We start from the raw sequence: 16771 nt of genomic DNA, 5'->3' as shown, positions 1-16771 counted from the left end.
CACATAACGTTCACATGGTTTAAATAGCATTTTATTGTTGTGTTTGTAAAATGTAGTATTATTGCTCTCAGTAATGAGAGTGATGCCCCTTACATTCAAAACTACTCTCCATGTCATGGAACAAGACTGTATTCTATACCTCTCCTGCATAGAGAGCCTTCCAAATACTGGGTCAGCTTTATCAAAGTGTCACCAAAACATTTACACACTTTTATAGCAATTGATGAAAATCTCTAATTAATTTATTTGTTTTATATCTGTTTTCTTTTGCATTCGAAGTGACATTTTTGAATGTACACCATATTTTCTGTACACCATATTTGTTAAGGGCATCACAATATGAATAATATTTTCATTCAATAAACTTGGGCAAAAAAGCAATGACTCCAATCACTAATAAACACTAAAAAGGAAACCATTGACCATCATACAATGGCGTTCTCATGTGGACACACAATACAGGAAATATAATCACTCGGTTTAATATCCGGACAGGTGATATGGAGCAGCAAAACCAGGATCCCATAGATTGGCAGGGTTAATCTCAATGTTTCGGAAATGATAACAATCAGTAATTTATAAACCCATGTACTGTAAATATTCTTTTTTTTCTGTTACATTTATTATGAGTCAGGCTGCTGTCTCTAGAGTGACACTCTCCTTGTATCGAACTGTCTTTATTATGTGTTCATGGCTCTCCAGTACTCAGTCTGTACTGTGCATGACGGCTGGGATTCCTGTTGTATATAAGACATCGCACTCACGCAGGAGGGAGAGTCCAGAGGGTGTGTAGACCAGCAGAAGGCTTTCTGTCACACGTCCATAACTACTATGACAATAAAACGGAAATTCAACTTGTTATTAGCTTCATTTGTGTTTTATTCAGCTCCAGGCGAATCCAGGACCAATCCTAGAGAGATGGACCGTTTGGGAGCACAGTAGAGTAGAGGTCACTGGTCATAGTGAGTTTGACTCACTTATTAAGGGATTAGGGGTTTCCGTCTCAGGTTGTTCCTTGTTTTTCTCATATTCTTTCCCCTTCTCTGCTATGAGGAAAAGACCACTAGAATATCTTCCAATACTTGGCTGGTTCTGCAGGATCCTGCTCCTTTCCTCGGGGCTGCTATCTTCCAGGTCATCGATCACCACCAGGACATTGTCCTTCCCTGCACAGAACACAGAGATACAATATGTCAGCCTTCATTATTTGTACATATTTTTATAATTTGATTTATATCTACACTGTGACTTTCTTACCAAGATTATCTGACATAAATTTCAGTTCTTCATCATACAGAGAATCCATCACGTCGGTGAGATTTATTCCACCTCTGTTCTTAGTGTGATACAATATTCCAAACTTGCACAATGAAACATCTTCCATAAACTGTACCATTCCATTGTTTGAAATATAAAAGGACTGAATATCTGGAGCCTGACCTCTGAACCCCTCAGATTGGAGCAATGTCTGAAGCCATTCGTAATCACTCTCAGCCGATCTGGAGAATATCCCGAGAGTCCAGGGTGAAGGTGTCTTCTGTCCCTGTTACAAACAAATAAAACAGTCAGCTCATTTTCTGCATCTTTGTATGTTTACTTTAATATTATCTGAAATCTTTTACAATAAAACACATGAGATTTTAAAAGAAGTGCATGATGTGTGTGTGAGGTGCGCAATCTTAAGAAAATAACCAGAAATGGGGATAATTAAAATGTTCCCTAGTGGAGTAACGGTGAATATTTTAGTTTAGAAAATTCCTAAATAAGTGAACATGTCGAGGGTATAAAGCAGTGACCTCGTTCAGCTTCTAAATAGAGCAAACTCAGCCAATCACATTGCCTTGATACTATGATGAAGAAATGGAAATTGCACGCACACAATGTAAGGGTCTAATTTGTTTTGTAGCAGCTGTTATTATTTATTCTCAGTTTTGATTATTAACCTACTAAGTAAAAAGTAAACAAACACCTAAACAGCAGCATAACAAATGTACCCTTTGCAGTCCTATTGTATCGTTAAAGGGTTACTCCAACCCTATCTTTTCTTAACCCGTTAAGGACACATGACATGTGTGACATGTCACGATTCTCTTTTATTCCAGAAGTTTGGTCCTTAAGGGGTTAAACTAATGCCCTATGCGCCCCCCTCTAAACAGAGTTAAAACACAAGTTCCAACTTACCTTAAAGGGACTCTCCATTGCCAGGAGGACAAATCGTTTTCTTGGCACTGCAGGTCCCCTCTCCCTCCCACCTCCCATCCCCGGTTGCTGAAGGGGTCAAAGAACGATCACGCCCGCCGGCGGGGAAGACCACGCACGCGCATTAGACCTCTCCATAGGAAAGCACTAAAAATGCATTTAATACTTTCCTATGGGGATTTTAGCAACGCTGGAGGTCCTCACATAGCGTGAGGACATCCAGCGACGCTATAGCACACCTGTGCTATAGACCAGGAACTGCCCTCTAGTGGCTGTCTAATAGACAGCCACTAGAGGAGGAGGCTGTCTAATAGACAGCCACTAGAGGAGGAGGCTGTCTAATAGACAGCCACTAGAGGAGGAGTTAACCCTGCAAGGTAATTATTGCAGTTAATGAAGCCTGCAATATTTACAGTGGCAGGGTTAAGGGTAGTGGGAGTTGGCACCCAGACCATTCCAATGGGCAGAAGTGGTTTGGGTGCCTGGAGTGTCCCTTTAAATCCAGAATTGACATTTGGCAGCCTGGAACAGAGTGAAAAAGGGTTCTGGGCTGCCAAACTCACAGGTGTCAGGGGTTTAGCTAGCCCCCAGCACACAATTGTAAATATCTCTATATGTGCAGCATCTCCAGCAGAAACACTGCACATACAGACGCCTGCCACCATAAGCACTTCTAAAAGCAGAAATAATACATTTGGATGTATTTAGACAGACTGCTCTGTGGGTATAATCAAAACAATTGAGTTATTCACAAAGCCCTGAACCACACCTCCCAACATTTCAAATGGACAGAGAGCGACACTTTACTTTTTGGGGTGTACATGGGGGTGTGGCAGGAGGCGAGGTGTTTTAGGTGACTTATTTATACTTTTTACAGCTAAACTGTAATTTATAAAACAATGTATCTTATTTCCACATACTCATTTCTAAACACATTTATTGTAGTTTAAAGACACATTACTGGGAGTATTATTGCTGTGTAGCTCTGTTATACACTCAGACACATTACTGGGAGTATTATTACTGTGGAGCTCTGTTACACACTCAGACACATTACTGGGAGTATTATTGCTGTGGGGCTCTGTTATACACCCAGACACATTACTGGGAGTATTATTGCTGTGGAGCTCTGTTATACACTCAGACACATTACTGGGAGTATTATTGCTGTGGAGCTCTGTTATACACTCAGACACATTACTGGGAGTATTATTGCTGTGGAGCTCTGTTATACACTCAGACACATTACTGGGAGTATTATTGCTGTGGAGCTCTGTTATACACTCAGACACATTACTGGGAGTATTATTGCTGTGGGGCTCTGTTATACACTCAGACACATTACTGGGAGTATTATTCCTGTGGAGCTCTGTTATACACTCAGACACATTCCTGGGAGTATTATTGCTGTGGGGCTCTGTTATACACTCGACACATTACTGGGAGTATTATTGCTGTGGAGCTCTGTTACACACTCAGACACATTACTGGGAGTATTATTGCTGTGGAGCTCTGTTATACACTCAGACACATTACTGGGAGTATTATTGCTGTGGGGCTCTGTTATACACCCAGACACATTACTGGGAGTATTATTGCTGTGGAGCTCTGTTATACACTCAGACACATTACTGGGAGTATTATTGCTGTGGAGCTCTGTTATACACTCAGACACATTACTGGGAGTATTATTGCTGTGGAGCTCTGTTATACACTCAGACACATTACTGGGAGTATTATTGCTGTGGAGCTCTGTTATACACTCAGACACATTACTGGGAGTATTATTGCTGTGGGGCTCTGTTATACACTCAGACACATTACTGGGAGTATTATTCCTGTGGAGCTCTGTTATACACTCAGACACATTCCTGGGAGTATTATTGCTGTGGGGCTCTGTTATACACTCGACACATTACTGGGAGTATTATTGCTGTGCGGCTCTGTTATACACTCAGACACATTACTGGGAGTATTATTCCTGTGGAGCTCTGTTATACACTCAGACACATTACTGGGAGTATTATTGCTGTGGGGCTCTGTTATACACTCAGACACATTACTGGGAGTATTATTGCTGTGGGGCTCTGTTATACACACAGATACATTACTGGGAGTATTATTGCTGTGGGGCTCTGTTATACACTCAGACACATTACTGGGAGTATTATTGCTGTGGGGCTCTGTTATACAATCAGACACATTACTGGGAGTATTATTGCTGTGGGGCTCTATTATACACACAGATACATTACTGGGAGTATTATTGCTGTGGAGCTCTGTTATACACTCAGACACATTACTGGGAGTATTATTGCTGTGGAGCTCTGTTATACACTCAGACACATTACTGGGAGTATTATTCCTGTGGAGCTCTGCTATACACTCAGACACATTACTGGGAGTATTATTGCTGTGGAGCTCTGTTATACACTCATACACATTACTGGGAGTATTATTGCTGTGGAGCTCTGTTATACACTCAGACACATTACTGGGAGTATTGTTACTGTGGAGCTCTGTTATACACTCAGACACATTACTGGGAGTATTATTACTGTGGAGCTCTGTTATCCACTCAGACACATTACTGGGAGTATTATTGCTGTGGAGCTCTGTTATACACTCAGACACATTACTGGGAGTATTATTGCTGTGGAGCTCTGTTATACACTCAGACACATTACTGGCAGTATTATTACTGTGGAGCTCTGTTATACACTCAGACACATTACTGGGAGTATTATTACTGTGGGGCTCTGTTATACACTCAGACACATTACTGGGAGTATTGTTACTGTGGAGCTCTGTTATACACTCAGACACATTACTGGGAGTATTATTACTGTGGGGCTCTGTTATACACTCGAGACATTACTGGGAGTATTATTGCTGTGGGGCTCTGTTATACACTCGACACATTACTGGGAGTATTATTGCTGTGCGGCTCTGTTATACACTCAGACACATTACTGGGAGTATTATTGCTGTGGAGCTCTGTTATACACTCAGACACATTACTGGGAGTATTATTGCTGTGGGGCTCTGTTATACACTCAGACACATTACTGGGAGTATTATTGCTGTGGGGCTCTGTTATACACACAGATACATTACTGGGAGTATTATTGCTGTGGGGCTCTGTTATACACTCAGACACATTACTGGGAGTATTATTGCTGTGGGGCTCTGTTATACAATCAGACACATTACTGGGAGTATTATTGCTGTGGGGCTCTGTTATACACACAGATACATTACTGGGAGTATTATTGCTGTGGAGCTCTGTTATACACTCAGACACATTACTGGGAGTATTATTGCTGTGGAGCTCTGTTATACACTCAGACACATTACTGGGAGTATTATTCCTGTGGAGCTCTGCTATACACTCAGACACATTACTGGGAGTATTATTGCTGTGGAGCTCTGTTATACACTCATACACATTACTGGGAGTATTATTGCTGTGAGGCTCTGTTATACACTCAGACACATTACTGGGAGTATTATTGCTGTGGGGCTCTGTTATACACTCAGACACATTACTGGGAGTATTATTACTGTGGAGCGCTGTTATACACTCAGACACATTACTGGGAGTATTATTGCTGTGGGGCTCTGTTATACACTCACACATTACTGGGAGTATTATTGCTGTGTGGCTCTGTTACACACTCAGACACATTACTGGGAGTATTATTCCTGTGGAGCTCTGCTATACACTCAGACACATTACTGGGAGTATTATTGCTGTGGAGCTCTGTTACACACTCATGCACATTACTGGGAGTATTATTGCTGTGGAGCTCTGTTATACACTCAGACACATTACTGGGAGTATTGTTACTGTGGAGCTCTGTTATACACTCAGACATTACTGGGAGTATTATTGCTGTGGGGCTCTGTTATACACTCAGATACATTACTGGGAGTATTATTGCTGTGGAGCTCTGTTATACACTCAGACATTACTGGGAGTATTATTGCTGTGGAGCTCTGTTATACACTCAGACACATTACTGGGAGTATTATTGCTGTGGAGCTCTGTTACACACTCAGACATTACTGGGAGTATTTTTGCTGTGGGGCTCTGTTATACACTCAGACATTACTGGGAGTATTATTGCTGTGGAGCTCTGTTATACACTCAGACACATTACTGGGAGTATTATTGCTGTGGAGCACTGTTACACACTCAGACACATTACTGGGAGTATTATTGCTGTGGGGCTCTGTTATACACTCAGACATTACTGGGAGTATTATTGCTGTGGAGCTGTGTTTTACACCCAGACACATTACTGGAAGTATTATTGTTGTGGAGCTCTGTTATACACTCAGACACATTACTGGGAGTATTATTGCTGTGGAGCTCTGTTATACACTCAGACACATTACTGGGAGTATTATTACTTCGGAGCTCTGTTATACACTCAGTCACATTACTGGGAGTATTATTGCTGTGGAGCTCTGTTATGCACTCAGACACATTACTGGGAGTATTATTACTTCGGAGCTCTGTTATACACTCAGTCACATTACTGGGAGTATTATTGCTGTGGAGCTCTGTTACACACTCAGATACATTACTGGGAGTATTATTACTGTGGAGCTCTGTTATACACTCAGACACATTACTGGGAGTATTATTGCTGTGGAGCTCTGTTATACAATCAGACACATTACTGGGAGTATTGTTGCTGTGGAGCTCTGTTATACACTCAGACACATTACTGGGAGTATTATTGCTGTGGAGCTCTGTTACACACTCATGCACATTACTGGGAGTATTATTGCTGTGGAGCTCTGTTATACACTCAGACACATTACTGGGAGTATTGTTACTGTGGAGCTCTGTTATACACTCAGACATTACTGGGAGTATTATTGCTGTGGGGCTCTGTTATACACTCAGATACATTACTGGGAGTATTATTGCTGTGGAGCTCTGTTATACACTCAGACATTACTGGGAGTATTATTGCTGTGGAGCTCTGTTATACACTCAGACACATTACTGGGAGTATTATTGCTGTGGAGCTCTGTTACACACTCAGACATTACTGGGAGTATTATTGCTGTGGGGCTCTGTTATACACTCAGACATTACTGGGAGTATTATTGCTGTGGAGCTCTGTTATACACTCAGACACATTACTGGGAGTATTATTGCTGTGGAGCACTGTTACACACTCAGACACATTACTGGGAGTATTATTGCTGTGGAGCTGTGTTTTACACCCAGACACATTACTGGAAGTATTATTGTTGTGGAGCTCTGTTATACACTCAGACACATTACTGGGAGTATTATTGCTGTGGAGCTCTGTTATACACTCAGACACATTACTGGGAGTATTATTACTTCGGAGCTCTGTTATACACTCAGTCACATTACTGGGAGTATTATTGCTGTGGGGCTCTGTTATACACTCAGACACATTACTGGGAGTATTATTGCTGTGGAGCTCTGTTATGCACTCAGACACATTACTGGGAGTATTATTACTTCGGAGCTCTGTTATACACTCAGTCACATTACTGGGAGTATTATTGCTGTGGAGCTCTGTTACACACTCAGATACATTACTGGGAGTATTATTACTGTGGAGCTCTGTTATACACTCAGACACATTACTGGGAGTATTATTGCTGTGGAGCTCTGTTATACAATCAGACACATTACTGGGAGTATTATTGCTGTAGAGCTCTGTTATACACTCAGACACATTACTGGGAGTATTATTGCTGTGGAGCTCTGTTATACACTCAGTCACATTACTGGGAGTATTATTGCTGTAGAGCTCTGTTATACACTCAGACACATTACTGGGAGTGTTATTGCTGTGGAAATCTGTTATACGCTCAGACACATTACTGGGAGTATTATTACTGTGGAGCTATGTTATACACTCAGACACATTACTGGGAGTATTGTTGCTGTGGAGTTCTGTTATACACTCAGACACATTACTGGGAGTATTATTGCTGTGTAGCTCTGTTATACACTCAGGCACATTACTGGGAGTATTATTGCTGTGGAGCTCTGTTATACATTCAGACACATTACTGGGAGTATTATTGTTGTGGGGCTCTGTTATACACTCAGACACATTACTGGGAGTATTATTGCTGTGGGGCTCTGTTATACACTCAGACACATTACTGGGAGTATTATTGCTGTGGAGCTCTGTTATACACTCAGACACATTACTGGGAGTATTATTACTGTGGAGCTATGTTATACACTCAGACACATTACTGGGAGTATTGTTGCTGTGGAGCTCTGTTATACACTCAGACACATTACTGGGAGTATTATTACTGTGGAGCTATGTTATACACTCATACACATTACTGGGAGTATTGTTGCTGTGGAGCTCTGTTATACACTCAGACACATTACTGGGAGTATTATTGCTGTGTAGCTCTGTTATACACTCAGACACATTACTGGGAGTATTATTGCTGTGGAGCTCTGTTATACACTCAGAAACATTACTGGGAGTATTATTGCTGTGGGGCTCTGTTATACACTCAGACACATTACTGGGAGTATTATTGCTGTGGAGCTCTGTTATACACTCAGACACATTACTGGGAGTATTATTGCTGTGGGGCTCTGTTATACACTCAGACACATTACTGGGAGTATTATTGCTGGGGAGCTCTGTTATACACTCAGACACATTACTGGGAGTATTATTACTGTGGAGCTCTGTTATACACTCAGACACATTACTGGGAGTATTATTGCTGTGGGGCTCTGTTATACACTCGGACACATTACTGGGAGTATTATCGCTGTGGAGCTCTGTTATACACTCAGACACATTACTGAGAGTATTATTGCTGTGGAGCTCTGTTATACACTCAGACACATTACTGGGAGTATTATTGCTGTGGAGCTGTGTTATACACTCGGACACATTACTGGGAGTATTATCGCTGTGGAGCTCTGTTATACACTCAGACACATTACTGAGAGTATTATTGCTGTGGAGCTCTGTTATACACTCAGACACATTACTGGGAGTATTATTGCTGTGAAGCTCTGTTATACACTCGGACACATTACTGGGAGTATTATCGCTGTGGAGCTCTGTTATACACTCAGACACATTACTGAGAGTATTATTGCTGTGGAGCTCTGTTATACACTCAGACACATTACTGGGAGTATTATTGCTGTGGAGCTCTGTTACACACTCAGACACATTACTGGGAGTATTATTACTGTGGAGCTCTGTTACACACTCAGACACATTACTGAGAGTATTATTGCTGTGGAGCTCTGTTATACACTCAGACACATTACTGGGAGTATTATTGCTGTGGAGCTCTGTTACACACTCAGACACATTACTGGGAGTATTATTGCTGTGGAGCTGTTATACACTCAGACACATTACTGGGAGTATTATTGCTGTGGAGCTCTGTTACACACTCAGACACATTACTGGGAGTATTATTGCTGTGGAGCTGTTATACACTCAGACACATTACTGGGAGTATTATTGCTGTGGAGCTCTGTTACACACTCAGACACATTACTGGGAGTATTATTGCTGTGGAGCTGTGTTATACACTCGGACACATTACTGGGAGTATTATCGCTGTGGAGCTCTGTTATACACTCAGACACATTACTGAGAGTATTATTGCTGTGGAGCTCTGTTATACACTCAGACACATTACTGGGAGTATTATTGCTGTGAAGCTCTGTTATACACTCGGACACATTACTGGGAGTATTATCGCTGTGGAGCTCTGTTATACACTCAGACACATTACTGGGAGTATTATTACTTCGGAGCTCTGTTATACACTCAGTCACATTACTGGGAGTATTATTGCTGTGGGGCTCTGTTATACACTCAGACACATTACTGGGAGTATTATTGCTGTGGAGCTCTGTTATGCACTCAGACACATTACTGGGAGTATTATTACTTCGGAGCTCTGTTATACACTCAGTCACATTACTGGGAGTATTATTGCTGTGGAGCTCTGTTACACACTCAGATACATTACTGGGAGTATTATTACTGTGGAGCTCTGTTATACACTCAGACACATTACTGGGAGTATTATTGCTGTGGAGCTCTGTTATACAATCAGACACATTACTGGGAGTATTATTGCTGTAGAGCTCTGTTATACACTCAGACACATTACTGGGAGTATTATTGCTGTGGAGCTCTGTTATACACTCAGTCACATTACTGGGAGTATTATTGCTGTAGAGCTCTGTTATACACTCAGACACATTACTGGGAGTGTTATTGCTGTGGAAATCTGTTATACGCTCAGACACATTACTGGGAGTATTATTACTGTGGAGCTATGTTATACACTCAGACACATTACTGGGAGTATTGTTGCTGTGGAGTTCTGTTATACACTCAGACACATTACTGGGAGTATTATTGCTGTGTAGCTCTGTTATACACTCAGGCACATTACTGGGAGTATTATTGCTGTGGAGCTCTGTTATACATTCAGACACATTACTGGGAGTATTATTGTTGTGGGGCTCTGTTATACACTCAGACACATTACTGGGAGTATTATTGCTGTGGGGCTCTGTTATACACTCAGACACATTACTGGGAGTATTATTGCTGTGGAGCTCTGTTATACACTCAGACACATTACTGGGAGTATTATTACTGTGGAGCTATGTTATACACTCAGACACATTACTGGGAGTATTGTTGCTGTGGAGCTCTGTTATACACTCAGACACATTACTGGGAGTATTATTACTGTGGAGCTATGTTATACACTCATACACATTACTGGGAGTATTGTTGCTGTGGAGCTCTGTTATACACTCAGACACATTACTGGGAGTATTATTGCTGTGTAGCTCTGTTATACACTCAGACACATTACTGGGAGTATTATTGCTGTGGAGCTCTGTTATACACTCAGAAACATTACTGGGAGTATTATTGCTGTGGGGCTCTGTTATACACTCAGACACATTACTGGGAGTATTATTGCTGTGGAGCTCTGTTATACACTCAGACACATTACTGGGAGTATTATTGCTGTGGGGCTCTGTTATACACTCAGACACATTACTGGGAGTATTATTGCTGGGGAGCTCTGTTATACACTCAGACACATTACTGGGAGTATTATTACTGTGGAGCTCTGTTATACACTCAGACACATTACTCGGAGTATTATTGCTGTGGGGCTCTGTTATACACTCGGACACATTACTGGGAGTATTATCGCTGTGGAGCTCTGTTATACACTCAGACACATTACTGAGAGTATTATTGCTGTGGAGCTCTGTTATACACTCAGACACATTACTGGGAGTATTATTGCTGTGGAGCTGTGTTATACACTCGGACACATTACTGGGAGTATTATCGCTGTGGAGCTCTGTTATACACTCAGACACATTACTGAGTGTATTATTGCTGTGGAGCTCTGTTATACACTCAGACACATTACTGGGAGTATTATTGCTGTGAAGCTCTGTTATACACTCGGACACATTACTGGGAGTATTATCGCTGTGGAGCTCTGTTATACACTCAGACACATTACTGAGAGTATTATTGCTGTGGAGCTCTGTTATACACTCAGACACATTACTGGGAGTATTATTGCTGTGGAGCTCTGTTACACACTCAGACACATTACTGGGAGTATTATTACTGTGGAGCTCTGTTACACACTCAGACACATTACTGAGAGTATTATTGCTGTGGAGCTCTGTTATACACTCAGACACATTACTGGGAGTATTATTGCTGTGGAGCTCTGTTACACACTCAGACACATTACTGGGAGTATTATTGCTGTGGAGCTGTTATACACTCAGACACATTACTGGGAGTATTATTGCTGTGGAGCTCTGTTACACACTCAGACACATTACTGGGAGTATTATTGCTGTGGAGCTGTTATACACTCAGACACATTACTGGGAGTATTATTGCTGTGGAGCTCTGTTACACACTCAGACACATTACTGGGAGTATTATTGCTGTGGAGCTGTGTTATACACTCGGACACATTACTGGGAGTATTATCGCTGTGGAGCTCTGTTATACACTCAGACACATTACTGAGAGTATTATTGCTGTGGAGCTCTGTTATACACTCAGACACATTACTGGGAGTATTATTGCTGTGAAGCTCTGTTATACACTCGGACACATTACTGGGAGTATTATCGCTGTGGAGCTCTGTTATACACTCAGACACATTACTGAGAGTTTTATTGCTGTGGAGCTCTGTTATACACTCAGACACATTACTGGGAGTATTATTGCTGTGGAGCTCTGTTACACACTCAGACACATTACTGGGAGTATTATTACTGTGGAGCTCTGTTACACACTCAGACACATTACTGAGAGTATTATTGCTGTGGAGCTCTGTTATACACTCAGACACATTACTGGGAGTATTATTGCTGTGGAGCTCTGTTACACACTCAGACACATTACTGGGAGTATTATTGCTGTGGAGCTCTGTTACACACTCAGACACATTACTGGGAGTATTATTGCTGTGGAGCTGTTATACACTCAGACACATTACTGGGAGTATTATTGCTGTGGAGCTCTGTTATACACTCGGACACATTACTGGGAGTATTATTGCTGTGGAGCTCTGTTATACACTCAGACACATTACTGGGAGTATTATTGCTGTGGAGCTCTGTTATACACTCAGACACATTACTGGGAGTATTATTGCTGTGGAGCTGTTATACACTCAGACACACCAACAATATGGAGCTTTTAGAAAAGAGGGACAGAAGGATTGGACTCAAAATAGGGACTGTACCTCATGAAGAGGGACACCTTGAAGGTTTGTTAAAGTGCAAAAACATTATTATTATTATTATTATTTTATTTTTTTTAAGTGCTAATTTGGAGGCAATTTGTTAATTCCCAATCATACTCCCAATTGCCACATATCCCCCTCTGTAATGCTCTGACTTTTAGCAGAATCCCAGGGTTAGGAGCCTCAAGAAGGAACCAACTAGCACAGTAATTTATTTTAAATAATGTCCTAAACCATGGGTCGTCAACCTGGTCCCTACCGCCCACTTGTGGGTGTTTCAGGATTCCAGGTGGGCGGTAGGGATTTCGGCGGCTAAATCCTCCATTTGAGAGAGCACGCGAGCAGGTGCGAGTGCGCACATGAAAGAATAAACGCGCGCGAGAATGCGTGCACGCGAACTCATGGGCGCGCAAACGTGTAACACGTGGGAAGAGGAAGGGGCGGAGTGGGAGCTGATGCACGATAGCAGGGACAGGCAGAAGGGGAGCAGAGCACTTGTAAAATAGGAGACAGAAAAGTTTTAGGCAGGACAAGGAGAGAATTGTTGTTGACTAATAATAATAATAATAAGAAGAAGAAGAAGTGGGCTAACTAGCTCAGCCTTACTTTTGTGCATTACCATAAGGAAGGTAAAAGAAAAGCATAAAAAGGGAGATAAAAATGAAAAGATCAAAAAAATAAAAAAGGGAAGAAAAATAGAAAAAAGGGGATAAAACAAAAGGAAGAGAGTACTCGTAAAAAAAGGAGAAAGAAGGAGCAGAGTATTTGTAGAATAGGAGAAAGAAGGAGCAGAGTACTTGTAGAATAGGAGAAAGAAGGACCAGAGTACTTGTAGAATAGGAGAAAGAAGGAGCAGAGTATTTGTAGAATAGAAGAAAGAAGGAGCAGAGTATTTGTAGAATAGGAGAAAGAATCAGCAGAGTACTTGTAGAATAGGATAAAGAAGGACCAGAGTATTTGTAGAATAGGAGAAAGAAGGAGCAGAGTATTTGTAGAATAGGAGAAAGAAGGAGCAGAGTACTCGTAGAATAGGAGAAAGAAGGAACAGAGTACTTGTAGAATAGGAGAAAGAAGGAGCAGAGTATTTGTAGAATAGGAGAAAGAAGGAGCAGAGTACTTGTAGAATAGGAGAAAGAAGGAACAGAGTATTTGTAGAATAGGAGAAAGAAGGAGCAGAGTACTCGTAGAATAGGAGAAAGAAGGAACAGAGTATTTGTAGAATAGGAGAAAGAAGGAGCAGAGTATTTGTAGAATAGAAGAAAGAAGGAGCAGAGTATTTGTAGAATAGGAGAAAGAATGAGCAGAGTACTTGTAGAATAGGAGAAAGAAGGAGCAGAGTATTTGTAGAATAGGAGAAAGAAGGAGCAGAGTATTTGTAGAATAGGAGAAAGAAGGAGCAGAGTATTAGTAGAATAGGAGAAAGAATGAGCAGAGTATTTGTAGAATAGGAGAAAGAAGGACCAGAGTATTTGTAGAATAGAAGAAAGAAGGAACAGAGTACTTGTAGAATAGGAGAAAGAAGGAGCAGAGTATTTGTAGAATAGGAGAAAGAAGGACCAGAGTATTTGTAGAATAGGAGAAAGAAGGAGCAGAGTATTTGTAGAATAGGAGAAAGAAGGAGCAGAGTATTTGTAGAATAGGAGAAAGAAGGAGCAGAGTATTTGTAGAATAGGAGAAAGAAGGAGCAGAGTATTTGTAGAATAGGAGAAAGAAGGAGCAGAGTATTTGTAGAATAGGAGAAAGAAGGAGCAGAGTATTTGTAGAATAGGAGAAAGAAGGAGCAGAGTACTTGTAGAATAGGAGAAAGAAGGACCAGAGTATTTGTAGAATAGGAGAAAGAAGGAGCAGAGTATTTGTAGAATAGGAGAAAGAAGGAGCAGAGTATTTGTAGAATAGAAGAAAGAAGGAACAGAGTACTTGTAGAATAGGAGAAAGAAGGAGCAGAGTATTTGTAGAATAGGAGAAAGAAGGACCAGAGTATTTGTAGAATAGGAGAAAGAAGGAGCAGAGTATTTGTAGAATAGGAGAAAGAAGGAGCAGAGTATTTGTAGAATAGGAGAAAGAAGGAGCAGAGTACTTGTAGAATAGGAGAAAGAAGGAGTAGAGTACTTGTAGAATATGAGAGAAGGAGCAGAGTATTTGTAGAATAGGAGAAAGAAGGAGCAGAGTATTTGTAGAATAGGAGAAAGAAGGAGCAGAGTATTTGTAGAATAGGAGAAAGAAGGAGCAGAGTATTTGTAGAATAGGAGGAAGAAGGAGCAGAGTATTTGTAGAATAGGAGAAAGAAGGAGCAGAGTATTTGTAGAATAGGAGAAAGAAGGAGCAGAGTACTTGTAGAATAGGAGAAAGAAGGAGCAGAGTATTTGTAGAATAGGAGAAAGAAGGAGCAGAGTATTTGTAGAATAGGAGAAAGAAGGAGCAGAGTATTTGTAGAATAGGAGAAAGAAGGAGCAGAGTACTTGTAGAATAGGAGAAAGAAGGAGCAGAGTATTTGTAGAATAGGAGAAAGAAGGAGCAGAGTACTTGTAGAATAGGAGAAAGAAGGAGCAGAGTATTTGTAGAATAGAAGAAAGAAGGAGCAGAGTATTTGTAGAATAGGAGAAAGAAGGACCAGAGTACTTGTAGAATAGGAGAAAGAAGGAGTAGAGTACTTGTAGAATAGGAGAAAGAAGGAGCAGAGTACTTGTAGAATAGGAGGAAGAAGGAGCAGAGTACTTGTAGAATAGGAGAAAGAAGGACCAGAGTATTTGTAGAATAGGAGAAAGAAGGAGCAGAGTATTTGTAGAATAGGAGGAAGAAGGAGCAGAGTATTTGTAGAATAGAAGAAAGAAGGAACAGAGTACTTGTAGAATAGGAGAAAGAAGGAGCAGAGTATTTGTAGAATAGGAGAAAGAAGGAGCAGAGTATTTGTAGAATAGGAGAAAGAAGGAGCAGAGTATTTGTAGAATAGGAGAAAGAAGGAGCAGAGTATTTGTAGAATAGGAGAAAGAAGGAGCAGAGTATTTGTAGAATAGGAGAAAGAAGGAGCAGAGTACTTGTAGAATAGGAGAAAGAAGGAGCAGAGTATTTGTAGAATAGGAGAAAGAAGGAGCAGAGTATTTGTAGAATAGGAGAAAGAAGGAGCAGAGTATTTGTAGAATAGGAGAAAGAAGGAGCAGAGTATTTGTAGAATAGGAGAAAGAAGGAGCAGAGTATTTGTAGAATAGGAGAAAGAAGGAGCAGAGTATTTGTAGAATAGGAGAAAGAAGGAGCAGAGTATTTGTAGAATAGAAGAAAGAAGGAACAGAGTACTTGTAGAATAGGAGAAAGAAGGAGCAGAGTATTTGTAGAATAGGAGAAAGAAGGAGCAGAGTATTTGTAGAATAGGAGAAAGAAGGAGCAGAGTATTTGTAGAATAGGAGAAAGAAGGAGCAGAGTATTTGTAGAATAGGAGAAAGAAGGAGCAGAGTATTTGTAGAATAGGAGAAAGAAGGAGCAGAGTACTTGTAGAATAGGAGAAAGAAGGAGTAGAGTACTTGTAGAATAGGAGAAAGAAGGAGCAGAGTACTTGTAGAATAGGAGGAAGAATCAGCAGAGTACTTGTAGAATAGGAGAAAGAAGGAGCAGAGTATTTGTAGAATAGGAGAAAGAAGGAGCAGAGTATTTGTAGAATAGGAGAAAGAAGGAGCAGAGTATTTGTAGAATAGGAGAAAGAAGGAGCAGAGTATTTGTAGAATAGGATAAAGAAGGAGCAGAGTACTTTTAGAAT

At 40.9% G+C, this 16771-nt stretch overlaps 1 protein-coding gene across 1 annotated transcript in view; it reads right to left on the bottom strand.

Annotated features, from left to right (window-relative positions):
- Nucleotides 1–957: 957 nt before the first annotated feature.
- LOC134571370 (uncharacterized) overlaps nt 958–16771 on the bottom strand; it is a 58295-nt gene continuing 42481 nt past the window's right edge. The window contains exons 3-4 of the mRNA XM_063429572.1: nt 1258–1543; nt 958–1166 (exon numbers count right to left, since the gene is read on the bottom strand). Of these exons, the coding sequence (XP_063285642.1) occupies nt 958–1166; nt 1258–1543 (495 nt within the window). The remainder of the gene's footprint in view (nt 1167–1257; nt 1544–16771) is intronic.

The sequence above is a fragment of the Pelobates fuscus genome, chromosome 8, assembly GCF_036172605.1.
Source record: "Pelobates fuscus isolate aPelFus1 chromosome 8, aPelFus1.pri, whole genome shotgun sequence".
Taxonomy (NCBI): Eukaryota; Metazoa; Chordata; class Amphibia; order Anura; family Pelobatidae; genus Pelobates; species Pelobates fuscus.
This window is presented reverse-complemented; position numbering and strand designations above follow the sequence as displayed.